General features: G+C 33.9%; 1 protein-coding gene across 2 annotated transcripts in view; it reads right to left on the reverse strand.

Annotated features, from left to right (window-relative positions):
* The window catches only part of KCNH7 (potassium voltage-gated channel subfamily H member 7), a 477,996-nt gene that overhangs the window by 50,882 nt on the left and 399,248 nt on the right, over positions 1 to 27,866 (reverse strand). For both annotated transcript variants that reach the window (XM_076005608.1, XM_020288501.2), the window contains exons 7-9: positions 24,174 to 24,599; positions 14,057 to 14,456; positions 1,702 to 1,901 (exon numbers count right to left, since the gene is read on the reverse strand). In XM_076005608.1, coding sequence (XP_075861723.1) covers positions 1,702 to 1,901; positions 14,057 to 14,456; positions 24,174 to 24,599 — 1,026 coding nt within the window. The remainder of the gene's footprint in view (positions 1 to 1,701; positions 1,902 to 14,056; positions 14,457 to 24,173; positions 24,600 to 27,866) is intronic.

The raw sequence follows: 27,866 nt of genomic DNA on the forward strand, positions 1-27,866 counted from the left end.
AAGGTGTGAAGCAGACAGGAAAGAGATAAATCTTTCATAAGTACATTGTAAATAGGCAAGTGGTATATAAACCAAATTCAAAGGTAATAGAGTCAAACAATGAAAGGTAAATAGTTGTCACAAAATAGACTTTATCACAAAAAAAATGGTCACAAAACTAGAGTTATATGGAGAGGGGAGGTAAAATAATTGTTTTACTACTGTTACTAAAATAATCTGGCAGTATGGAACAACAAAATTGAGTGACACATGTTTTGATCAAAAATTCTTGACGCTGCTTCAGCCAACCCATCCGTATTCCCCAATACTTCTTGAACACTGATACCTTTGTTAAACAATAATAGTGATGGAAATGTATAAAAATGATCAATATGTAGGTGCTCTTTCTTATGACATTAAAGTGTTCCCTTGGGGAGATCAATTTATCAAATGAATTTTTTCACAAGGAATTTTAGGATGATTAGAAATAACTCATGGTGTTTAGGTACAGTTTTATATGAAACGTACTAATTAGATAATTAGCTCTTCAAATTAAAATTTTTATAAGGCATGTCCTTACTTTTCAGTGAAATAAATCACACACAGCTATGATAAACTTATCCATATATAAATATATCTTTCAAATTGGGCAATATCTGCAATGTTTTCTGCACCATTAGTGCTAATTTTTAAACTTTCTTTCTGTTAGAATATTAGTAGTCAAGCAAAAAATATCAATCAATTATAAATTATACGGGCTGACTTATACAAAAATTGTTTCTGCAATTGACATAATTAAATGTGAGTGATTTTATGTATTGAAGAATTCTTAGAAACAGGGTCCTTGCCCAGTGAAGGAGTAGCCAGTAGGATGGCATCATATTTTTAATATTTTTTTTTGTTGCTCTATGATATCTCATGGAATTGGGATTTGTTGTATAATTTATTTAGTAATCAATCTCTTTAGCCAAGGAGCAAGGTTAAAGAAGTAGCAATTCTAATAATATAAAAGGCTCTTTGGACCACATTAATGTTATTAATTGTGTTGATTTTTGAGCAGTAATATAGAAGGGGAGATTATGACAAGTGATTTTTGGTGTCAAATTTGCTTAAAAGATATGAAGGAATCCATATTTCCTCCTTGAAAGGAAAGATGCATTAAACCTGGTACAGTGAAAGGGCACATAGTTTAAAATATAAAAAGTAAATTATTAAAAGCAGTGTGAATCTTCCTATCATAAAATGCTTATGACATATATATATATAAGCTCCCTAACCTCTCCTACAAATTTTCAGTTTCCCATTTTTTAAAGTGTGTTGACCTTGGATCTCTGTTTGGGGGCATCATAGCTGTTACTGTTCACTTGCCAAATCTTATTGTACATGGGTCCAACTGTCCTTTTGGGTGCTGGCAACTAGACCATGCAGTGAAAGCCCAAGTCCCAGCTAAAGCAATGCTCTCTCTAACAAGAAGTGGGAACTCTACCATACACAGTTATATCAGTTTGCATCATGTTATAATGCCTTTGCCACACAGTATAACTAGATATAGCACCATGCAATGCCATGAATTGAGAATGAGAGACTATCTCCAGGGGAGAAAATACACATCTGAGAGAAGAAAACAAAAGCAGGGGGTTCAAAGCTGGTGAGACTGGATTTTTCATTTTGGCTATAGCTGTAACGCCTGTGGTGCTTCTGTTTTGGAAAACAAATACATACCATGTTCATGTCAATGCCATTGGTGTAAGTCCACGCATGCTGGAAATATTCTTCAAGACGTTGCCTCAGAGGGTTGGGGATTTGGTGAAAGCGAATGAACTCTTTTACTCGCAGCATCTGCATGTGGTACCTGGCAGTTCCCGAGTATAGTCTTTGGATAATTGCAGATACATTCCCAAAAATGCTTGCATACATTAGTGCTGGATTGGATAAAAAACAAAGTTATGGGAGAACACTGCACGTGGGCTTATTATATATTGTCAGAATATCAAGCACGTAGATTTGATCTCAGTCAGTTGTGAGGATTAGCCACTAGCTCACGGGGAAAACAGAAGTTAAACAAACAATGCTTTAAAATTTAAAATTTAGACAGGAAAGGGAAGTTATTCAAATGCATCATGGTTGCTAAATTAAAGTAAAATTCAGATTGTTTTTAATATCAGCTTGTGACTGAGAGCATTGACTAGAGACAAAACACATTTGGAATAAACTTTCATTTGTCAAAAGAAGGCATGTCATAGACATGCTTTTTCAAAAAAAAATCTCATGAGGCAGAAACATCTTTTCTGGACTTTAAAACCACTTTTTGAGTTGGAATTTAAAAAATATCAATTTTTTTTTTTAAATGGAGTCTTACTCTGTTGCCCCGGCTAAAGTGCTATGCTATGGTGTCTGCCTAGCTCACAGTAACCTCAAATTCTTGGGCTCAAGCAATCCTTCTGCCTCAGCCTCCCAGGTAGCTGGGACTACAGGCATGTGCCACCATGCCCAGCTAAGTTTTTCTGTTTTTGGTGGAGCTGGGTCTCGCTCTTGCTCAGGCTGGTCTCGAACTCCTGAGCTCAAACGATCCGCCCACCTTTGCCTCTCAGAGTGCTAGACGTGAGCCACCGTGCCCAGCCTAAATGTTAATTTTAAAATTTTGAGTTATCTCTATCTCTCGGTCTCAAATTTAACTTTGTAGTAGTAAAAATCTATTATAAATTTTAAGATCATATTGAATACATTGGATTTGCTAAGAGTATAACTAGTTCTTTTAAGAAACCCAGAGTTTCCTTAGAGTGTTAATTAGTGTACATTTTTTTTTTTTTTTTTTTTTGAGACAGAGTTCCACTCTGTCACCCTGGGTAGAGTGCAGTGGTGTCATCATAGCTCACTGCAACCTGTAACTTCTGGGCTCAAGCGGTCTTCTTACCTCAGCCTCCCCAGTAGCTGGGACTACCCGTGCCATGATATCTGGCTAATTTTTCTATTTTTATTAGAGTCAAGGTCTTGCTCTTGCTCAGCCTGGTCTCAAATTCCTGAGCACAAGTGCTTCTCCCGCCTTGACCTCCCAGTGTGCTAGGATTATAGGCATGAGCCACACATCCAGCCTTAGTATACAATTTTTAATCTATTCAAATTCATTTTCATAGTATCTTTACATAAGAAACATATCTCTAGCTTAGAAAATGCACATAGTTTTATTTTGGGGGGAGAAAAGAATATATTTTCATTCTTTCATCTATCGGTAGAAACTGCTATGACATCCCTTTCTATATAATATATTCAGTACTTAGGTAGAATATCCAAATTAGTTCTTCTTCACTAAATCTTTATGACTTAACATAAGCTTTTTAAACACTTTCTCTATTCTTTTTTTTTTAACTTGTATTCAGTTTTTAATAATTCTAAGAAATGCCATGTTCTGTACTGAAAGTCATATCATGACATATGGTTCCTATATTGATCTTTGGGCATCTATCAGAGACTGAGAGATGAGGTGATATGTAAAGCACTGAAACAGCAATCTACCAAGCAGGTGGGAAAAACAACAACAAAAGTGTTGAAGTGTTTGATTATAGTATATTCAACCAACAATGTGTTTTTTCCAAACACATTTTGCAAACAATTGCCTCCATAAACCACTTAATCATTTAAAAAGTTGGTTTGGGCCAGATTCAGGCTGTGTTTTAAATTAATAATGTTTTCCTGGGCATTTGCTTTCTTTTCCATCTTATCATGTTTGCTTATCTCATCATGCTTGGTTATCATGGTCATTGTCTACTGTAGATGTCCCAGGTAAGAGAATATCCCAGGGAAAGAAGTAGCCCCCTGTTTTTATCTACTTGAGGGTATGAAAGTTGGGGCGATGTGATGTTTAATTTTATGTCAACTTGACTGGGCCACAGGGTGCCTAGATATTTGGTAAAACATTACTTTGGGTGTGTCTGTGAGGGTGTTTCTGGATTAGATTAACATTTGGATCAGTAAACAAGTAAAGCAGATTGTACTCCCCACTGTATATGGAGATATCCAATCCAATGAAGGCCTAAATAGAACAAAAAGGTGGAGTAAGGGAGAATTTGCTTTCACTGCCTGTCTTTGAGCTGGGATATCAGTGTTCTCCTGCCTTTGGACTTAGACTCAGGCTCATACTAAAATCATACCATTGGCTCTCCTGGGTCTCCAGTTAGTTGAATACAGAGCTTGAGACTTTTCAGCTTTCATAGCCATGTGAGCCACTTTCTTATAATAAATCTCTTTATATCTATAGCTATACCTCTATCTATCTATCTATCTATCTATCTATCTATCTATCTATCTATCTATCTATCATCTATCTATCTATCTATCTATCTATCTATCTATCTATCTATCTATCTATATCATCTATCCATCTATCTATTGGTCCTGCTTCTCTGGAAATCCAGACACATACAGGAGATTTGTAGTGAGGCTGGATTGGCATGTGTACGAGACTTTAATTCTCCACGAGGTAGACTGGCTGTTTAGATTGTATCCTCCATGGAAAGAAAAAGCTGGCCTAAATTGTTTCTAATTTGAGTAAATGAATAATTCATTAAGTGAGGGTTACCAATATTCAACAGAAACTGATTTCTGTGATCCAAGGAGATTCATGTGAAAAATACCTTTTACTCATCCCAAGTGTAGTGTTGGAAATACTTATGTGTGCTGTTATGTTTCCAAAGTACCTATCAAGTGCTCAGGAAATAGATGCAGAGGGCACAAAATGCAGGTCATTTTACCCAAGCCACATAATTACATGAAGGGAAAAGGTCAGGAAAAAATTTTCATTTCATTTTTAATAAATACTGTGGTCTTATCTCTATATTTCTACCAAAATGAACTAAAATGTTAATTTAGGTCATAAACAAGCATTTCCCACTCACTGTCAAGATGGAAAAATCTAGATTATAAGTACATAGTTGTACACATGAATGACTAATTGAAATATTTCTCTTAGGAAATTGTATGTTTATGACTTTTAAAATTATAATGAAATATTATTTTTTTCTATTTTTTAAGGAAGCAAATGGAGCTAATTGTTGTAAGCTAATAAGAAGAATAAAACGATTATATACTGTATACATTATTTAGTTGATGCACAACTGGCAATAATGATCGATCAAAAGCAAGTTGATAGACTCTGCCTATATAGGCATCTCTTCTCAACTCAATGTTTTATGAGATTTATATTAATAACACAGGGAGTTCTTATTTCATCAAAATGGTTTACTTTAGGTCAGGTATTATTGAAATAAAACAGGTATGTCTTAAAACTTCCTTCAGCATAACACACCCAAATCTGATAGGCTAACCATACTAATAACTTTGGTTTGTTGGAGAGTATTAGCTGAAACATGTTGACAGAACAAATACACTTGCTTTTCTATTTCATAACATTTTTAAAACATAGCAATTAAAAATAAGTTTTATTGATATATAATTTAAATACGATAAAATGCATCCATTTTAAGTGTACAGTTCAATTAGTTTTGACAAATGCACACGCCTGTAAACATGATCAAGATACAGAACATGTCCATCACCCCAAAAGTTTCCGCATGTCCCCTGGCTGCCTGTGTCACTCACTTCAGACCTTAGACAAACCATTGAGCTCCTTTATGTCATTACAGATTAGTTTGCATTTTCTAGGGTTTCATATAATGGAATCATAACGTACATATTCATTTGTGTCTGACTTCTTTTGCTTTGCATAATGTTTTTGGAATCATTCTGTTGTGTGTATCAGAAATTTGTTGTGTTTTTTTTTTTTTTTTTAATTGCTGAATTGATTTGCATCATATGGCTATGCCACAGTTTGTTTTTCTCTTCTCCTGTTGATGGAAACCTTGCTGTTTCTAGTTTTTGGCTATTATCAATAAAACTGCCATGAATATTTGTGTACAAGTCTTTGTGTGGACATATATTTTCATTTCCCTTTTAAACACCTCAAGAGTGGAATTTCTGAGTTGTGTCGTATATTTAACTTTTATAAGAAACTGCCAAACTGTTTTCCAAAGCTGTATCATTTTACATTCTCACTAGCAATATATGAAAATACCAGTTGTTCCATATCCTCCCCAACATTTGATTTTGTCAGTCTTTAATTTTAACCATTGTCGTGTGTATAATATCTCATTAGGGTTTTATTTTGCATTTGCCTGATGAATCATAGCATCTTTTTATGTGCTTATTGGCCATTCATTTATCTTCTTTTGTAGTGTCTGTTCAAATATTTTGCTCATTTTTAAATTGAGTTGTCTTCTTATTATGGAGTCATAAGAATTAATGATATATTTTGGATGTAAGTTCTTTTTCAGATCTAAATATTGAGAATATTTTCTTCCAGTTTATCATTTGCCCATTACTTTTCTTAATGGTGTTCTTTGAAGAGCAGAAGTTATTGATCTTGATGAAATCTAATTTATCAATTTATATTTTCAGCTCAGGATTATTTTTAGTTTGTTTCAGTTTTGGGGATTTTTATCTTTCAAAAAATTTGTCCATTTCATGTAAATTATAAAGTTCATCATTCTTCATAATGTTCCTTTATTTTCCATTTAATGTCCATAGGATTTCTATTAATATCTTTTCTGTCATACAGGACATTGGTAAGTTATGTAGTTTCTCTCTTTCTTTCAGTCTAGTTGGTGGCTTATCAATTTTATTGATCTCTTAAAGAGCCAGAATTTATTTTCATTAATTTTCTCTATTGTTTTCTATTTTATTTATTTCTGCTCTTACATCTATTATTTCTTTTGTTTTAGTTATATTAGGTTTAATTTCCTTGTTTTTTACTTCTTAAAATAGAAGCTTCAATCTTTGATTTTAGATCTTACATATGTTCTAGTAAAAACACCTAAAGCTATAAATGTCTCTCTAAAAATGCTAAAGCCTAAAGGTGCCCACTACACATTTTGATGCATTTTATTTTCATTAAGTTAAAAATATTTCCTAATTTTCCATGTGATTTCTTCTTTGAACTATGAGTTATTTGGAAGTGTGTTAATTTCCAAATATTGGAGGACTTTTTAAAATATCTGTCAATCTTTCTTTTCTCCCTCCCCTCTTCTACCTTCTTTTGTTACTAATTTCTGGTTTCTCTGTGATCAGGGAAACACTCTGTATGATTTTAATACTTTAAAATTTATTGAGACTTGTTTTGTGGCCAAGCATATTGTCTGTCTTGGTGACTGTTGCATATATATTAGAAAAGAATGTGCAATTGTCAATATGTCAAGTTTAGCTTATAGCGTTGTTCAAATCTTCTATATCTCTATTGATATTTTTGTCTATTTATTCTATAAAACACTGAGAGAGGAATGTTGAAATTGCAAATTGCAAACTATACTTGTGGATTTGTCTATTTCTCCTTTTAGTTATGTCAGTTTTTGCATCATATAAAATTCTGTAATTGAGTGCATACTCATTTAAGACTGTTGTGTTTTTCTATTTTATCTCTGGTAATGGTTTGTGTCCTAAAGTCTACTTTGTCTGAAATTAATACTGCTCTTCAGATTTTCTCATGATTAGAGTTTGTGTGAACAGTTTTTTCATCTTTTTCTTGTGTCTTTATATTTTAAGTTTGTTTTCTTTAGATAGCATGTGGCTGAGCCTTGCTTTTAAAAATACTGTTTGACAATATCTGCATGTCAATGAGAGTGTTTAGATCATTTATTATTATTTATTTAGGTCATTAAATATGAAATGTCCAATTTCAAATAAAAATGTAGTTTATTATATATCAAACAAGAAGCAGTACAATTAATCAAAGTATGCTCTTAAACTATCGGCACAGTTTTGCCATCTTAATGGCAGCTTGTTTATGCCAGCAGCAAAGAAACCTGGGGAGCAAGTGGTGATGAAATTGTGAAAGGCATTTTCCATAACTTGTTGAGAATCGAATATTTTTCCTTGCAAGAAGTGGCCCAAAGCCTGGAAGAAGTGATAGTCGGTGCAAGGTCTCATGATTATGGTGGATGACAGAAAGTTTCCAAGTCCAGCTGCTATAGTTTGAGCAGTGTGGTTTGTGTGACATGTGGTAGAGCGTTGTTTTGCAAGAGTATTGGCCTGTCTCTATTGACCAGTCTCAGCTGCTTAATCGCAAGCATCCTCATCATTTTGTCCAATTGGTTGCAGTAGATATCCACTGTAATCAACTGACCAGGTTTCATGAAGCTGTAGTGGATAATACCAGCACTGGGCCACCACAGAGATACCATTAGCTTTTTTGGAGGACTATTCTGTTTTGGATTGTTTCAGCACTTCATCTTTATCCAACCATTGTGCCAAATGCTTGCGATTGTCAAAAAGAATCCATTTTTCATCAAACATAACAAATACAGTGTAGAAATGGTTCAACTTTATGTCATGACAGCAAAGAAAGGCAAGCTTGGAGACAATTTCTCTTCTGACGCTCATTTAATTCATGTGGAACCCATCTATCCAGCTTCTTTACCTTGCCCGTTTGTTTCAAATGGTCCAGTATTATTGGAATAGTAACATCAAACCTTGCTGCTAATTCACGCATAGGTTGAGGTGGATTCACTTCCACTGCAGCTTTCAACTCATCATTGTGCACCTTGGTCTCAGGTCGCCCATGTAGCTCAATTTCAAGATTAAAATCACCAGAATGGAACTTCTCACACCATTGATGTACTGTGCGTTCATTAGCCACATCCTTCCCAAACACTTCCTTAATATTTCGAGCTGTCTGCGATACATTGGTTTCATGAGAGAACTCATATTCAAAATTAACATGAATTTTTGACTTATCCTTGGTTTAATGAAAATAGGTCTAAAAAATATTTGAAAGCTAATCACAAGCCAAAATGTGTGTTTGAAAAACTAAGGATGTACCTTCACAGTAAAAATAAAAGAAATGTCAAAGTGAAATGTCAGAGATAAAAACTGTTAAAGTTAGTACTTAAGGAAATCAGACACTTCATACTCAATAACCGATACATTTAATGTAATTATTGATGTGGTTGGGTTTAAATCTACCATCTTGCTATGTTCTTATTTTCCCTTATTTCCCACTATCTTTCGGATTTATTATTTTTTATTTTTCTCTTTTGTTTTCCCTAATAGCTTCTTAGCTATACTTGCAGGATTTACAATATACATTTTTAATTTATCACTATCTATCTTAAATAATATAATACCACTTCATGCATGACTTAGGAATCTTATAACAAAATATTTCCATTTCCCTTTCCCATTTTTTGTGATTTCATTATCATACTTCCTCCATCTACATATGATATAAAACCTGCACATTAGTTGAAATTATTTTCGCTTTAAGCATTCAAAAATATAAAAAATCAAAAATGTATTTCTTGAAGACATTTAAAAATAAAGAAAAAGTCTTTTAAATTTATTCACATATTTACCATTTCTGGTTCTTCATTCCTTTGTGTTGATCCAGATTTTCATCTGGCACCATTTTCCTACTACCTGAATAGCTTTATCATTTCTTGTATACTGCTTATGATGAGTTATGTCAGGTTTTGTCAGTATTGAAGGACAGTTTAATTAAACATAATTTCTACATTGAAAGAGTTTTTTCTTTCAGCAATTTAAGAGTTTTGTTCTATTGTCTTCTGGCTTTCATTGTTTCTAATAAGAACTCTATCAACCTTATGTTTTTCTTTTGTACATAATGTGTCCTTTTCCCACTAGTGGCTTTTGATACTTTAATCACTAGTTTTCAGTAATTTGATTATGATGTGCCCTGGTATGTTTTACTCATGTTTAACCTGTTTGGAAGTCACTGTGCTTCTTGTATTTTTGGTTTATGATTTTCATCAATTTTGAATAATTTTCAGCCATGATTTTTTTTTTCCAGCTTGCCTCCACCATTTTTTGGGCTCCATGTACATGGGTGTTCAAGTGCTTGGTATTGTCTGTTAGTCCCATCATCTGTGTCAATTCTGGTTCCATTTGCTTTGGTTGTTCTCCTGCTTATGGGCCATATTTTTATTTTTCTTATAGTATCTATTAATTGTTAATGGATGCTGGGCATTTTACAGTTAACATTGTCCACTGCTGTACTTTTTTTTTTTTGTCTTCAAAAAAACATTAGATGTTGTTCTTGTAGGCAGGTAAACCAGTTGCAAATCAGCTTGTACCTTTTGAAGGTTGCTTTTAAGCTTTGTGAGGGGAAGATTAGTTCTAGCATTATATGACACAATATTTCTTAGATTTATTTCTAATGAATACTCTGAATGTTCAATAAGAGCTTTCCACTCTGCTGGTTGGAATTTGAAAATCTCCCATACCTGTGTGAGACCTGGAAACTGTTCAGGTTACAGGACTTCTGTTATTTCTTTGCCAGGCCTTGAGGAGTTTCACTTCACGCAATTGTGACTTAGCATTCATCAGTAGACGCAAGGGGATACCTGCGCAGGTTTCTGGAGCTTTTCTTTGCCAAAGCTGCCTCTTCTCTGTTGTCTGTCTTGAAAATTCCAGCACCTTAGCCTCTGTAACTGCTTTTTAAAAAAAATTTTCTTAACCCAGCAAGACTACTGTGGTCTGTGAAGGTTATTTTTTCCCTTCACTGGTTGCTGTAGTCCAGAAAGTGCCTCTAAGCAGAAAACCAACAATAACATGGGGCCCATTTTTTTTTTCTTTTCTTTTTTTTTTCTGAGACAGGATCTTGGTCTGTCACCTTGACTAGAGTGCAGTGGTGTCATCATAGCTCACTGTAACCTCAAACTCCTGGGCTCAAGTGATCCTGCTGCCTCTGCCTCCCAGGTAGCTGGGACTACAGGTGCATGCCACTGCACCAGGCTAATTTTTCTATTTTTTTTAGTAGGGACAGGTGTCTTGCTCTTGTTCAGGCTGGTCTTGAACTCTTGAGCTCAAGCAATCCTCCTGCCTCGGCCACTCAGAATGCTAGGATTACAGGCATCACGCCCTACCCTTTTGTTTTCCTTCTTTCAGGGATCAAGACTCCCCTATTTATTTTCCAGTGTCTGAAAATAATTGACATATATTTTGTTCAGTTTTCTGTTTATTTGTTTTATTTGTTTTTAATACAAGGAAGGTAAAGCTTTAGTAACTCCATCATGTCTGGAGGCAGAACTCCAGTAACTTTTTTTTACATGTCATAAAAATAAAGAATTCTCCCAAGATGTTTCTCAAGCAAGTCAGAAATGGAATAGGTTTTCCTCTGTTTTACTGGGTTATGTGTTTTTTAAATTAAATATATACATTACATTTATAGTGTTTGAATAAAGATATAGAATTATGTTTATATCAGAAAACATAGATATGAATATATGAGCATAACTTATATTTATAATTATTTAATGACTGTATAACTTTCCCTTTGTTTATCATTTTGAATTATGCACACTTTTGAAATGAATTCTCTAAAAATAAATAGAGAAATAAAATTAATTCCCTGATTACTGTTCTCTGTACAGTCAGCAGCACAAAAACCGTCTTTATAAATTATAGCTTTAAAAATGTATCTATAGGCATTTGAGTTATTTGCATTTTGTTAGATTATACTTTTTAAGGTTTTATTTTTAGTTCCCTTGAATTACATTGCTGTAAGATGGATGGTTGATTGCCTTGTTTTCTACAATTTCACTTAAAATTTTTCTTTTAGAATAAAGATTAGATTTAAAGAAGCTCAAGGATGATGAGAAAGTTCAATTACTATAGTTATAATTTGCATATATATGACATTTTACATATTTTGGTTGTTTTATTTTAGATTGAAATCAGGCTACTCATAGGTCTGTGGTATATGTGCTTAGTTTATAAATACAGCAAACAGATAACCAAATCATTTTCTAATATAGTTGCTTCTAACTGGAAATATCACGCACATGTACACCCATGCACATCAAATGGCTGAGCAAATTTCAGGAGCATTCTTATTATTGCTAAGTTTCAAGTCTCTATTTTACCCTTTTCCTTTATTTATGGCATAATAGATTATGATACAGTTCTCCAGGAATACCTATAAACTTTTCCTGTGTGATATTAAGCTTTAAATAATCCTATTTTGATTAAGACTTATGGAACCAAGTCTTTTATTCAAATAAATGATGTTATGTGGAACGTAGGTATATCTTATTATACCAAATTTGACTAGTGTCTTTTCTTAAGAGATGAAATTCATCTGCAGAAAACATGTATTCTTAAAGAATCAATAGAAATAGTCTAGCACTATATTTAAAAAGAAACCAAAGGAAGGAATGAAGAAAACTGCCAGTAATTCCCTGATTTAGAGATTAGAGATTAGGTGTAGAGCAAGTAAAGAATTGAGCTTTCTGGCCAGGTGCAGTGGCTCATGTCTGTAATCCTACCACTTAGGAAGGCCAAGGTAGGAGGATCGCTGGAGGCCAGGAGTTTGAGACCAGCCTGAGCAAGAGTGAGACCTCACCTCTACAAAAAATAAAAAAATTAGCTGGGTATTGTGGTGTGCGCCTGAAGTCCCAGCTACTTGGGAGGCTGAGGCAGGAGGAGCGCTTGAGCCTAGGAGTCTGAGGTTGCAGTGAGCTATGATGATGCCACTGCCCTTTAGCCAGGGTGCAAGACCAAGACTCTGTCTCAAAAACAAACAAACAAAACAAAAACAAAAAACAACCAGAACTGAGTTTCTTCAATTTAAAATAATTCACAGAATAAATAGTACTATGTATTTCACTTAATCCCCACAAATGGCATGAATTACTATAATAAGTGGTGAACTGGCTAAACTTCAGTGCATTTTTAAAACTCTTTCTTAAAAAATACAGGTTCTGTTTTCTTAAAAAGGTATTTTTTTCTATATAATAGCTTAATTAAGAACATTTCTTTTCCTTTTACTTGTTTGCTACCTATGCCACTAAAGTTTATGACCACTATAAAGTATTTACTAGTAGAGTAGCTGTAATCACAAAATGGTTGGGATTGTGTTTGCTCTGAGAGATTCAGTCTCTCTGGAATGCAATTTCTATTTTTCCTAGCAGGTTCCACTTTCATTTCCTTCTGAGTACAATACTACTTCTGTGTTTGTAGCCAAGTCTTGGACTGAATTAGTAGAATATTAAGAATCATTTAAATATAATGTTATTTGTTTATGTGTTACTAAAATAAAAACACTAAAACATATATACATATCAAAAGTATATTTTATATAAAGTAGACAATAAACTGGATGAATCTATTTAAGTTTCATAAATACGGTTCATTTAAGCACATTTCATTAGTATGTTGACATTTAAAAATCAACTATCAAGATCGATTTTCAACTTTCTATGCAATCTAAGGATAATATTCTTTTGGAAGCTTTAATAATCCATCATGTTTTTGCCAATTGCTACCTAGTATCAGCAAGGTTATCTTCAGTGTTTCCACAGTGTGATTTTTTTTAAAAAAAATATTAACATTATAACATCTTTTAACACAGATTCTTTTTTTCTTCCCAAAGAATACTCATTGTAAATGATACTCATGACACAAGCCCATTATAGTATAGGGCAAAGGGAAATCATTTCGGTCTTGGTATAATGTCATAGGAAAAGGAATTTTTAGTCAATGACAGGGAAAAACACATCTATATTATGTATAAGTATGTGTGTGCATTGTGTATATACACACATACATAGAAAAGATTAATTTATGTTATAATTGGTATGGTGATATATATGATATATATGTTTCTATTAATATCTGTATCTACATCTCTCTCTCTATATATATATGGTATGTAATGTAAGCTAATATTTCCCATTCTAATCTAGCCTCAGCTTGAAATAGAAAATAACCATTGGCGATAAATTACAGATACTCCTTTTATAGCTGTAAAAGTGAACTGCAAGTTTCCATTCTGGAATCCCAAGACTCATGTTACGCCAATTTTATTCCCATTGATTCTTAAGGTTTGAAAGAACTATCAGTGTCTCCACTTCACAGACAGAATCAGGTTGGTAGAATATAGTACCCATACATGTAATCCCATTATCTCCACAGTTTCTTGTAATTTTTCTTTGCCTTACTCTAAATGTTTTAGAGATACTAATTTCATGGTATTATTTTATCATAATAGGTAACAGAAGAGAAATCTACTTACAGCCAATCAACATGACACAAATTGAAAAGATTTTCTCCGAATTGGTGTTAGGAGACACATTCCCGAATCCTACACTGGTTAAGCTGCTGAAGGTGAAATAAAGTGCTGTGACGTATTTGTCTTTAATCGATGGTCCAGAACTTGAGTCACTATCATTGTACCGTTTCCCAATTTGTTGTCCTAAGGAATCCAACCATCCGATTTTGTCAGTCAGATAAGGCCTTTCTACGTTTCCGATTGCATACCAAATGCAAGCCAGCCAGTGAGCAATCAGGGCAAATATGCACATTAAGAGCATTAGAACAGCAGCGCCATATTCCGAATATCGGTCCAGTTTCCTGGCCACTCGCACAAGACGAAGGAGTCGGGCAGTCTTCAGAAGACCAATTAGTGTTGTTGTCTGTAGAAAGAAATGTGCATAGTCAGAAACCGCTGGTAAACAATTTGAAGTATGTTCACATGAAGCAAAGTCGGTAGAAACAGGTTAAAACAATATGGTAGCATTGAGGATAACTGAATTAAGTGTTAAGGTTAGTTCTTTTTTTTTTTAAAAAAAATGTATGCCTGCTTTGGGAATTACTTTGAAAGTACATGGCATATTAATTCAGAGTCTTGGCATGCAAGACCCATGAGGCAGAGGATCTGTCTTGTTTGATGCTCAAAGTGCCTTGTCCAAACCACGTACTCAGGAATTCATTCATTCACTAACAAACATTCCAGTGTGGTACCGTGTGCCTACCAAGTGCTGTGTACTGGGATTATAGCACTGAACAAACAAAGTCACTTTTCTAATAGAGAGAGAAAGCTATTTAACAAAGTGTCTTCTCTGATGTAAAGAAAACAAGATCTGCTGTCTACTGGAGAGAGATAAATATTTAAAAAATAAACAAATAATGAAGTAATTTCAGAGAGAAAAGTGCAATGATGATTTTAAACAGAGTTATATGATAGAGAATGTTTGGAGAAGGGATTGGAATAGAGACCACTTTAGAAAGGAAGGCCAAGAAAGGCTCTGCTAAGTAGCTGATATTTGAGTTGAGAAAAACCTAAATAATGACATCGAGCCAGTCAGCTGTTTCTTCCTATAACTGTGGGAACACTTATTGGATGATTACATGCATGACTGAGGCACTATATTTAAATGCATCTTTTCTTTTTTTCTTTCAAAATGTGCTAAATTGATAAATTGTTTCTTGATGTCCCAATGATATTATAATTGCATTTTGCTTTTGGGTATGATATGTGTAACTAATTGCATGATTATTACTGACCAGGTATCTAATGATAGGATACTTCTATATAATAACAGGATACTTAACTGGTTGTTTGGACTTGAAATCTGATAAGTACAAATTACAAGTTCATTTCTTAGGTTTCCTAAATAATGTCAACCATAAGTACTATATAATTCACAGGGCATATAATTATTCCATAGTTACATGGTGTTTACCAATCAATTATTGAGTAATTTTATCTGTTCATTGTTGGTATTTATTTCACAAAGTACATCCAACTGTGTTAAGAACATTTATATCTTACTTGAAGAAATAGCACACGGAATAACTATTACACTATATATCTATTAGTATTGACTTGAAAAGAGCACTAAATATATAAAAAACTCTTTTCATTAAAATGTTATAAGTATCTTCTAGTTCCTTTTTTTTTTCTTATGCTGTAGTGGTCACAAGGGAAGGGGGACCCCTTAGCATCTCCTGAATTCTTTTCTGTTAGTATTTGAACCCTTTAGAGGAGAGAGGAGCTTATGCAGAGATGTACTTATCATAACTGGACTTCATCTTTGCTCATTTTGGGATGTGTAGAGAGGTGAGTCTTCTCTGTTTCCAATGCAGAATTATTATTTTTCAGAGTGCAATGAAGGAGATAGTGTTTGCTCTTCCTCATAGGTTTAAAAGTATTTCTCTTCTCAATGAATACATGGAGGATTTAAGTTAGCCTTAGGTGATTTCTTGGGAGAACAGCAAACTTTCCACTATTTGTATTATCAGCATTTTAGCTTAGCAGCTATGTGCTAGGACTTTGGAATAGGCAACCTTATCTTTGAATTCTGCCTCCATACTAGTGCATCACCTTGGACAAATTATTCATTTAATCTCAAGCTTCAGATTCTTCATCTGTAAGTGGGAATAATAATGTGTACCTTACAGGGTTGTGGATAATACCCACATAATACCCATAAATCATAGCTCTTCATATTCCTATTTAAACATTCTTTACATTTTTGTTTCTATCAGTAAGCAGGAACTTTATGTAGTGAAATACATTGCTGAGATATCTGGAATCACAAGTAGAAGCCTTTCAACGCTGGCCTTGCAGCCCCCTCAGGAAATGGCAGGGACTTTTACAGCCCAGAGTTCATGTAGGTGCACACTCACTGTTCAGACTCCAATAACGTGAGTCACCTGGGTTCAACATTTCACCACTTCTACATTCTAAATTTTCTGTGTTTTTTCCTCCTAAGTCTGCTACCTGTTTACTTGTGCTGAAAAATCAGAAATATCTGAGGATTATCATTCAAATCTTGTTTTTGGAACAAAATTTATTTTTGACTCTCAAAATAAATGAAAGACAATGAAAGTCTCCAGGAAGTTGATTGAATGAAGTGAAAAGCTTCAAAATGAATTGCCATTTTTATAACATGTTATAATAATAAATACTAATGACTGTGCTGGTTGTAAAGATGGTAGAGCAAAAATGATGTTATGATAAGAAAAGTGATGAAATCTGCTGTGCATGTGACATCCCTTTTTGCCCTCCTTCCAAACACATCTCTGATGTTTCTTCTGAGATTCTATCAAAATGAAAATCAAACCTATACGACAATTTTCTTAGCAGATAAATCAATATAACTTACATAATAATACACAAGTGACATCTTTTCTGAAAAAAAAGTTTATCTAACTAACATTATTCATAAATAATTGTACAAGTAATGAGGGGGGGGGGGACAAGAGTAAATGGGGAGAAATTACTAAGCAATTGTATTCTCAACTGCTTCAGGATGAGTGAATATTGACTTCAACAGCCAAAGCCATTCTTTGTGCTTCTGTAACATGTATCCAAGCATAACTACATATGCTAGTTTAGCAATGTAACAAATGCCTTGACCGCATTTCTATTGTTATCAAGTATCTGCTAACACATCTGAGTATTCTTCATTAGTTACAATGTGTACAGCATATCTTGTAGATGATGTTTAGGATTAATAACTCCTATCTTCTTATTACTTAAATACCTCTTTAAAGACTTCAGGTGTTTTGCCTCAGATTAAAGGATAGAGAGAAGTGATTGCACCAAAATTTAAGAGAGAGTAGACTAAAGAATTATCTATGTTCTCTTCCTGATTTGTTAGAGACTATTAGTCCCCTAGTTCAATGGGCTATCTGTGTATCACCTGCAAGTGAAAAATGGGACCAAGAACTACCTTATAATAATATGTTAACATTAGAATTTGACTGAGTAGAATTGTTTTCAGAATGCATTATTGTCTTACAGCACATCCAATTTTATGTAATATCCAGACATATTATAGAAATCTATCTTTTTCTTCAATTTTTGAAAATGTCATAAAGCTATCCACAAACCTATTTATAGCAGTGTTAAAAAATGGTAGAGTTTTCTCTGACATATTATTTCTTGAGTTTTCAGTGGTATTAGAAAACATATCGTGTGCTTATTATTATCCTTGGTAGGAACTAACAAAAGTGTAAAAGCTCACTAGATGGTAAAGTGTGATTATTGTTATAAAATACAAGCACATAATGATAATAAATGAGATATAAAAAGAGGTAAATCATTTTGCAGTAGACTGAAGCAAGACACTTTATTTTCTAGTCCTGTCCATGAACTATAACAGAGGTGACATAGTGCACTCCACAAGTTAAGTCCCCACCTCACTAGCCCCCATGCCACTAGAAGCTCAATTCATTCATTGTGATTGAATGATATGTCAAACTCTTTCCCCAATGTCACAGTAAAGAAAATCTATTTAAGATTTTTATTTTTAATATATCTTGTAAATATTGTTTTTTATGTAAAATGACTTTTCTTCCAGAAATTCAATTATTCGTATGTCTAGGTGGCTGATGACTATCATCCAATTTCAAAATTTAAAAAATGTATCCACATCCATAGTTTATTAAAGTACTAGATACCTTCTTATATTGAGGTAGAATAATTTCATTTATTAAATATATGACTTTTTAAACTAAACTTTATTTAAAAATATATATAGGGCTAGGTGTGGTGGCTCACACCTGTAATCCTAGCACTCTGGGAGGTCAAGGTGGGAGGATCTTTTGAACTCAGAAGTTCGAGACCAGCCTTAGCAAGAGTGAGACACCATCTCTACTGAAAAAATAGAAAGAAATTGGCTGGACAACTAAAAAAAAAAAAAATGTAAAAAAATCAGCCGGTCATGGTGGCACATGCCTGTAGTCCCAGCTACTTGGGAGGCTGAGGCAGAAGGATTGCTTGAACCCAGGAGTTTGAGGTTGCTGTGAGCTAGGCTGACACTATGACACTCTAGCCCGGGCAACAGAGTGAGACTATATCTCAAAAAAAAATAAATAAAAATATATATATTCTAAGCAATTGAAGTTTTGTAAATATGTCAGATATTAGAACCAAACTCAAGAAGACTATGTGATTTTTTTTGCTAGATATTTTAAAATTAGTCAATATTCTCCAGTGAAATTATTTTTGAAGGCCTGAAATTAAAATAAATAATTTCTTATCAGTAAACAACCCTCTACTCAAGAATAAATTTGTCTACAGTTAAACTGAGAAAGCCTCACTAATAAGAGAAAAATCTCATGTTCAATACTTTTTTAAAAATTTAAAAAATAATTCTACTTTATTCTTCATAAGGATTTTCAAGAATCTAACATTTAAAATACTTTATTTTAGAGGCTTACTCTCTAAGATCTTTGCTTATAGGTAACTGATAGAATTATTCTTCTATAAATGAGAAATGTAAGTATGTGATTTTTGGTTTCATTTACAGTGTCCATAGAATGAATTGTCATTGAAGCTTCTACTTAATCCATCATTCTATCCTATTTGTCAAGAAATGTTTGGGTACAAGTAAGGAAATACTAACACTTAGCAAGAAATAAATTTCATGAGTCTACACTCATATTTTGCTTTAGATTTCATTTCAGCTAATTCTCTCCTAGCTCTAGTATTCACATATATCATTCAATGAATTACTTCCCCAATAATAAAACTTAATAACATCGAAACTATAATAGTTCCTAGTCTTTTGTTCAGTGTGACTCACATTATTTCAATATTTCTAAGGACACTAATACAATCAAAGAGCTATATTTTGAATGTGTCTAGAAACTTTAGAAATTATCTAGTTTTTCATTTCTTTATTAATACCAAATCTCACAAAGTATGGCTTTTAAAGAGGAGATTTTAAAACCTCACTGGAAAACTCACTCAATATTTAACAACTTTTACTACTGAGGCACTTTTATTATTATTTAATTTTATAATTAACATTTTATTTTGTTGCAATTCAAACTCACTTTATCTAATAGTAACATGGAAAACTGGTCGTCAAATGATTTTAAATAGTAGTAAGCAAATGTTACAGCAAATAAATGACTATCGATGTTATATTTTTAAAATAGGAATTTGACTTTTTCTGAGAAATATTTTACCAAAAATTATACCTTATGCCATCTCTAGCAAAATACAGTCAATGAACCACATATAAATGATGACTAAATGATAAAGCAAATTATTTTATTTCATTGGGGATCCTGTATCTCTCACATCATACTACAGACATTAGGAGGCATGACCAACAGCTCCATATATTATACAAGCCAATAGACACTTCTGCCTTAATTCTCAAGGACTATCTAAAGAGAAAGACATACTACTTTATGTGTAGACATGTATTTGCATATGTGTCTTCAAAATGGGATTTGCTATTTAAAGTTGAACATGAGTGTGCCTGTTTTAGAAATTCCTTCCAATAAACTAATGACATCTATTGTAAAGATCAGGTTCGGAAAGAATAGCTGACAAGATGATCAGTGTTTCTATACATATGCCTGCTAAAGTTTTCCTCATATCTTTTCCACAATTAATTTATCACACTAATGAAACAAACATATTAATGTAAGTCAGAAATTTCTCTTTTCTATTGGGATTTTCCCAGAAAGAGCATTGTAGTTACTTAGATTTCAAAGGCCTGTCTTGCTTATATTCAGCATTTGGGAAAAATAATAATAAAGTGTGAAATGAGGTCAATACAGCAAATAATTAATCATAAGAATTCTAATTTTCAGGGGAGGAAGAGGTTAATGAAGCATGTAACTAAGTAGAGTTTTTTAGATTCTAACTGTTCTCTGAAATTAAAATTTGCCACAGATAAGCTAACTATGGGAAAATTTGAGGCAGATAAAGCTGACTGCCTGTAAACTGAGCCAATAATATTATTGTTTTACATCAATGATATTTAGGTAATATGCAATTGGTGGCATGATGTTTGATGATGAAAAATTAGGAAATAGAGACTCTTTTTATTGTCTCTCTGGATGGCATTATCATTAGAAAGATATTAATGACATAGGCAAGCCCCATTACAATGCCAGTATTCATTTTCTTCAGCATGCTTTTAACATTATAGAAGAGCTTCTGTCATTACTAGGTGATTTGCATTTACTTAAGCTAAAAATAAAATGGTTATTTAGAAAAATATTAGCAGTTATGCTATGTCTGCTTTAGTAAAAATGTATACGCCAAGATAGCCTCTTAGCATTTGTTAACATATTCCTCGAGTTAAATGTAAATAAAAGTGTTACAGTAGCTTAACATTTAGGGACATTGACAAGGAAGACATGAATGTTTAATTGACATTGACAAAATTACTTTTTCTAAGTTAATCCTAGAAGAAATATTTTAGTCATTCAGTTAAAATTAAGCAATTTAGACTGTTTTTATACTTAGTTGAAAATCACTCCCTAATTTGTTTATTTATGTATTTATGCATTTATTTTGTAGAAATATTTGCCTATGAGCACATGAAACCCCTTCTCTGGACTTCTTTGTCCCAGAAATAGCCACAGGATCTTGCATATCTAAACAGCAAAATCATTCCTGCCACTTAAAAAAAATGCAGGTTTTAAGGCTTTACTTCAGACCTACCAAATATGAAAACTGTGACTCTTTTAAAAGGTCCACACAGATATTGGGTACATGGCCCTGATGTGGAAATAATGATCCAAACCAACCTTTGCCATAATCCTATCTAATTTTTAATTTATCCTCATTTCTCTTTCCTCTACTCACATCTATACCATTCTAGTTGCTCAGGGGGTGCTTGACTTGCCTACATGCCACCTGTACCTCAGTGACTAATAGGCATCTCACACTCAACATGGACAAAACAGGAATTTCTCCCCTACAACACATCTTTTTCTCCCCGGGCTATTCCTATCTGGATAAATGCATTACCTTCTACAAACGTTGCTTAAGCGACCCCCTGCATCCCCCCCACCAAAAAAATTCAACAAAAATAAACAAACAACAAAAAATTTTTGAACCAACCTTAATTCTGCCTTTTCCCATACTCTTCCATACAATATTTAATCTACCAACAAGACCTGACAGCTCACCTCCAAAATATATCCCAAATTTCTCTACTTTTCATCATCTCTGTTGCAAGCATGCTGTCCGAGCTATTATATTGTCCTCCCTGAAGGACAGCATGGGCTCTAAACTGATTCTCCTGCCCGTAGTCTGACTGTCCAGTCAGCAGAAACAGCCTATGCAATCTTTCAAAATGTCCATCAGAATGTCATTCCCATTCCAAAGATTCCCTTTGCAGCCAGAATAAATAAGAAATCCCACAACTCTATGTGCTTTGGTCCCAGTCCTTTCTCTCATCTTGGCACTCCACCTCTCACTCTGGTGGATCTTGGCTGCTACTGGCCACCTTTTTGTTCCTCTAACATGGCAAACTTATTCCCCAATTGGGCCGTTTTCGCCAGTGTTTCCTTCCGCTTGAAATTCTCTGGACTGTGGTTTCATATGGCTGGATCTCTATGGTCAAGTCTCAACTCAAATGGCACCTCCTCATCGGCCTTTCCTAACCTTTGATCCAGAGTAGCCACCCATCCAAGTCATTCTCATCACATCCACTTGCTTTGTTATCCTCACAGCATCTACTGTTTCCCAAAATCATCTCACTCGTTTATTAATTTTTTGTTTATTATCTGTCTTCTCTTCTCTTCCATTCCCTACTTCCTCTTCTTCAATCCTGGAATGTAAGTTCCTGGAGAACAGAAACTTTGTTAGGTTTACTTCTGAATCTCCAAACCTAAGAGAGTACCTGTCACATTGCTCAATAAATATTTGATGAATGAATAAAATGTTATATTAATATTACTAAATAGGAGTTGTGCAGAAGGTAGGCTTGAGTGCAACAGTTAACAATTCTGGGGTTCAGCAGCCTCATCTGTAAAATGGGAATAACAGTATTAATGCTTTAACTTCCTAGGCAGAAGAGTGAAATAGATTATTTCTTGTGGTTACTTCTAGTTCTAAGATCTACATTGGCAGCAGTATTAGATTTGAATTTGGGGTTAATGCTTATGTTATGTTCAGACTTTTACAGAGTATTTTAAAATTAAGAATTTGAAATTTAAAAGACATAAACAACTTTCTTCCATTCCAGTTCTAAGCTTATCTATACAAATCACTAGCTTTTGTTGTTGGTGTACATATTTTAACTTTTGAAAGAGCGAGTTTTTATTCTATTGTTTATCAATACAAGTTTATTTCATGTAATAACCTGAATTGCCTATTGTAAGAAACTTAAAGATAAACATTAATAAAGAAGTATTTCACTTTCTTGTTTTTCAGTTAAAACCCAAGTAGGAGTATCTAACATTAAAAGTTCAACTAGTTTAACAGCAGCGTATTTTTTTTTTTAGTATTTGATAAGAGTTTCACATGTATTATCTCATTAGAGTCTCAAATTTAAAAAATAAAAAAAATTAAGAGAGGAGAGTGTTATTATCATCATCCTTTTACAGATGAGGAAAATCAGGCTTGAGACTTTATTTAATGTTTGTAGAAACCAAGAAGAATGTCTTGTCCCATTGCCCTGCTCATAACTGACCCACAGTTTGATCAGCATCTTCTGTAAGAGAGAGTTTATTTCTAAACTTGTTGGCTCCCCTGGGCAGAGGAGAATTATCTTTTTTTGAAGCCTTCATTGGCTAGAAAGTAGCCATCTGCAGAAGAGATTGTTATAACTCAGTTTCCTCTTGGAAAAAAAAAGATGGTGAGGTGTTCTTAGGGAGAAGAGGGCACTGAATTTAAAAAATTCAGCACATTGAGTTTATTTTTCTTAACCTAGCCCTCAAACTACTTTCATGCCTTCTGTAAATCTTTCCATTATAGAATCTGGGAAACTTATATGCAATAAAAATTAGTGGCAATTAAGTGGAGGGACCTGTAGGAGAACTTAACTTCTTTTGAATCAAAGAATTTTTTAAGAATCTGATTGAAGTATGGACTCTATCTAGAAAAGTCAGTGTACATACACTTGTCATATTTCCTTAGTTTCCAACTGTATATGGTATTGGGGACACACAAGAAGTACATTCCAATCTACATTTTATTTAACAGAAAGAGTTTTTGAGCAAGACATTTCAGAAGGTGTTCTCTTCACAGAATTTGAACAAAAAACAACTCTCTGCTCTTTCAAACCACAATAATGAGTTAGGGAAAAAAGAGACATACTTAAGTTGTGACAGTTTTACACCCATGAAATTAATATGTAGAGATTTTACATGCCAGGAATATGCTGTGTGCTATGTACCTATTGTTTCAAAGTTTAATTTGTTGGTTAAAGGATGGAGAGTCTTTTGCATCTCTTAGCAAAAATAGAATTTGATTTGCCATGGCAAAGTAGTTCCATTTAATTTTATAGCATTTCCAATTGAAAATGAATTTCATCTGTGAGATACAGGAAGCTTGCAAAGCAACCACTTTTTTTTTTTTCGGTTAAAATAGATTCACTTTTATAATTGCAATCTTTCAGAAAATAAGATTGTTAAGCAGCTCTTACCTCATCAGAACCTGATCCAAAAATCAGCAAGTCAAAAGGAATTGCTGCAACCATGTCAATCAGGAACCAGCCTTTGAAGTAGTGTATTGCTATTTTGGCGGGATCACTTACCACTTCTTCATTCTGATTTACATATGTTGTTCTGAAGTTTATAAGAATATCTATGATAAACATAATATCCACAATCAAGTCTACCACATTCAAAGGGCTACAAGAATAGCCACATTCTCGCCTTTTCTGTTCTTCTCTGTCATTGAGGAGAAAGGCTGCAGAGTAGGGTGTGAAGATAGCAGTGTATATGACCAAGAGCAGGATAAGCCAATCCCAGACTGCCTTGAAAGGGCTGTAGTGCAGTATCGTAAACTTGTTGATGCGCGGTGTCTGCAGTTTATATTCTGGCAGGACATCTGCTCCTAAAGAGAGAACCTGAATATAGAAAAGAAAATCATACACTACATAAAAATGCCATCATTAATCTGACAAACCTATATAAATATTATGATACAGTAATTACAATAAAATCTATTGGAAAGGATTCGTGTAATTTTCAAGTATGAATGAAAAACACACATATTAATACATTTAAACGAGCCCATATAAACTGCTACAATACAGTGTATTTGGTTCAAGAAAACTACACTGGTATTTTCTTCATAAACACAATTTTCACTGAAAAATAATAAATAATGTCACTGAGATACTGAGGAATGGTTGCTGTTTCCTTTGGAACACAGTACTTTTCAGAAATAAAGAAACACAGCTGTTTTTAGAAAATCATAAAATCAGTTTTGATACATGAGTAGTTCAGTTTTCAAACCTAGGAAGGATTAACTGTGGTGAATAGAAGCAATCTACTTGGATCCGCGGTCACATTTAATTTACATATATTTAATTTATAATTAAACCTTGATAAATTAAACCCCGCTCATTCAAATCTTTAATTAAGCAGAATTTTCCCACCTGCAATCTGTTTTCAACATTAGGGGGAAGAAAGGCAAACTTGATTAAAATAAACACAAAGAAGGCTTTTCTCTAAGTGGTTGAGAGAGCATTTTAAATTCTGAGACACACGGACTTTCACTCAAACTCTTTCATCACATTGAGAAAACTGCGAAAGGAAAATGCTGCAAGGAAGTGTTCCGAGTATTGATCTGGAAATGTTGCAAGTCTTAACCACCAACCAGTAGTTAAACTCCAAGATTTATTGCACGTAATAAAGCATTGGGTAAACTAAAACAGTCTCCTTTTAAAGTCTTAGTTTATCTGAAAAAATGAGAGCTAAACTTGATTTGTATCCATACCAAGTAGAAAAGTTCATGATTTTGTGATTTCAGACCAAATTTCACAAACAAAAATCAAAAGGTTACCTAGCTACGCAGTAAATATAATTAGTCTTAACACATGAGTTTTAAAGAACTTAAATTTTGTAATGGCTCCACAAACAGCATATAGAGAGCCATTTTTTAAAAAGGAAATGTGGGTTATAATCTATACTATGACTACCTCACACATACACAGTGTCTCCATTTCAAAGTTAATTTCATCAAATGTATTTTTTTAGACTAGATTCTTCTAAACACAGCTAACTTATCATTAGCTTTGCAGCATGGATCTCAGGTAATGCCACATTGGTTAGAGAATTTTGTTTCTGTTTTTGGTAATTCTATCCATGTTGGTTTTAAGTTGACTATAATAATGAATTATCTAAAGCAAATTTAATTTTAAACCTTATATTTATTTATCATATCTCATACCTTTTTATCCCCATATAATGAGTTACCACTTCTATTTTAAAAAGGAAGTTGGGAATTTAAATAACTCCAAATGAGATAAACATAACTTTTAAATATAACAAAAGAATTCAGTTAAAATAGGCAAAGCTGCTTTTAGATAACTGCTAAACTGATTTAACTAGCTTTGAAAAAAATAATAAAGAATCTGACCAAACCATTTTATCAGCCCAGAGTAAATTGGAACCAACCAGTTTCTAGATGAAACAGGGTTTTATTTTAAGCTATTATGAGAAATGACAGCAGCTAATTATTAGCAAAAAAGAAATCTGGAAAATAAAGTGATTTTATTATTTGTGAAATATTAAAAATTCAAGATATATACACGCATAAGTACACGACTTCTAAAATCCAAATGGGAATAATATTTAGATTACCTATAATTTGACAAGGGTAGATTAATAGAGCTCTGATTCCATTATGCTTAGTATAGAAACCCAGTGTATGACATTTTGGTCTGGACGAAATGGATCATCTCTTAACAAGTCATTATTTAATGTTCCTTTCTCAAAAACAAGGGACTACTCAGTATATGGAAAGTAAAATTCAAAACTTTATTTTGGCTTTCAGAGTCATCTAACGCATGAACCCGTTCTATCTTTCCAGTCCCCTCTTCCATTAGATCTCTCTATGCACCCAGGATACTCAGCAAAACAAAACTAGACTTTTTGAGCCCCTGAGATCTTTCCAAATCCCCAAATCTACAAATTTCTCTCATAAAAATGGGTATATACTCATCAAAAAAGACAAATAAGTCAGGGATAAGGACAGGGATATTTGTCTGTGTTTGCTCGCTGCTTAAGTGACAAGCTTCTGATGCCAACCTCCCACACGGGGCACTGGAATACCTCTTCCAGCAGGCGTGTTAAATTAGAATGCAAACAGCACCTCGGAACTTCCCCTGAGAAGTGAAAATTGTGGCTGGACCTCTTTCTATCCCATCTGTGCAGACACTCACTTAACATCTAGATGACCACTGTGTTAAGAACTGGAAATTAAAATATGGGCAAGATACTGTCCCTGACATCATGGAGTTTATGGTCTGTTGAAAGACAGACATGCAGGAAAATGGGAGCCCTCTTAGGGTCCATTTCACTCAGTGCGTCGGCTTGGTGGTGGCTCTGATGGGAAGCTGGTCTTCATAGAGGACTTTTAGGAATAGATGGCAGTTGAACTGAGACTTTGTGTAGGTGTTAGAAGAGGACACAGTTGGGGGATAAGAAAGCTTGAAAGGGAAGAACATTCCAGGCAGAGGGGACAGAATGAACAAGGGTAAGGAAGCATAAAATAATGTGTTGTGTGTTGAGGAATTGTAAGGAGCCTTCTATTTTGCTGCGGCATAAAATGGCAAGGAAACAAGGTGTCGTGGTGGTGGATGGCAGTGCAGAAAGCCAGTCTCAGGCTGTTGAATGTCTAATGTGACATGAGAGAGATCTCAGGCTTTGTACGTTAAGCCAAGGCTTCTCATACATGAATCATAAACAGATTCCTTTTAAAGAAAAAGACAATTATTGGAGAAGCCCAATAATGATTTATATTATGCATATTTAAAATACTGGGCAAATATATTAAAAAATAAAACTAGGTTAAAACTTCTTATGCTTATACCTTGCAATATGACTGTTGTGGGTTAAATTGTGTACTCTAAAAGTATATGTTGAGGTCCTAATCCCCAGTACCTATGAATGTGACCTGATTTGGAAATAGGGTCTTTGGAGATACAGTCAAGATAAGGACATAGTTGTTTAGGGTGGGCCTTAATTGAATGACCTGTGTCCCTAACAGAATAGAGAAATTTGGATACAGAGACCCAAAGACACACAGGGAAATGGCATATGACAATGGAGGTAGATACAGCTGCAAGCCAAGGAATGCCAAAGATTGCCAGCAGCCACCAGCATCT

Source organism: Microcebus murinus, chromosome 8, assembly GCF_040939455.1.
Source record: "Microcebus murinus isolate Inina chromosome 8, M.murinus_Inina_mat1.0, whole genome shotgun sequence".
Taxonomy (NCBI): domain Eukaryota; kingdom Metazoa; phylum Chordata; class Mammalia; order Primates; family Cheirogaleidae; genus Microcebus; species Microcebus murinus.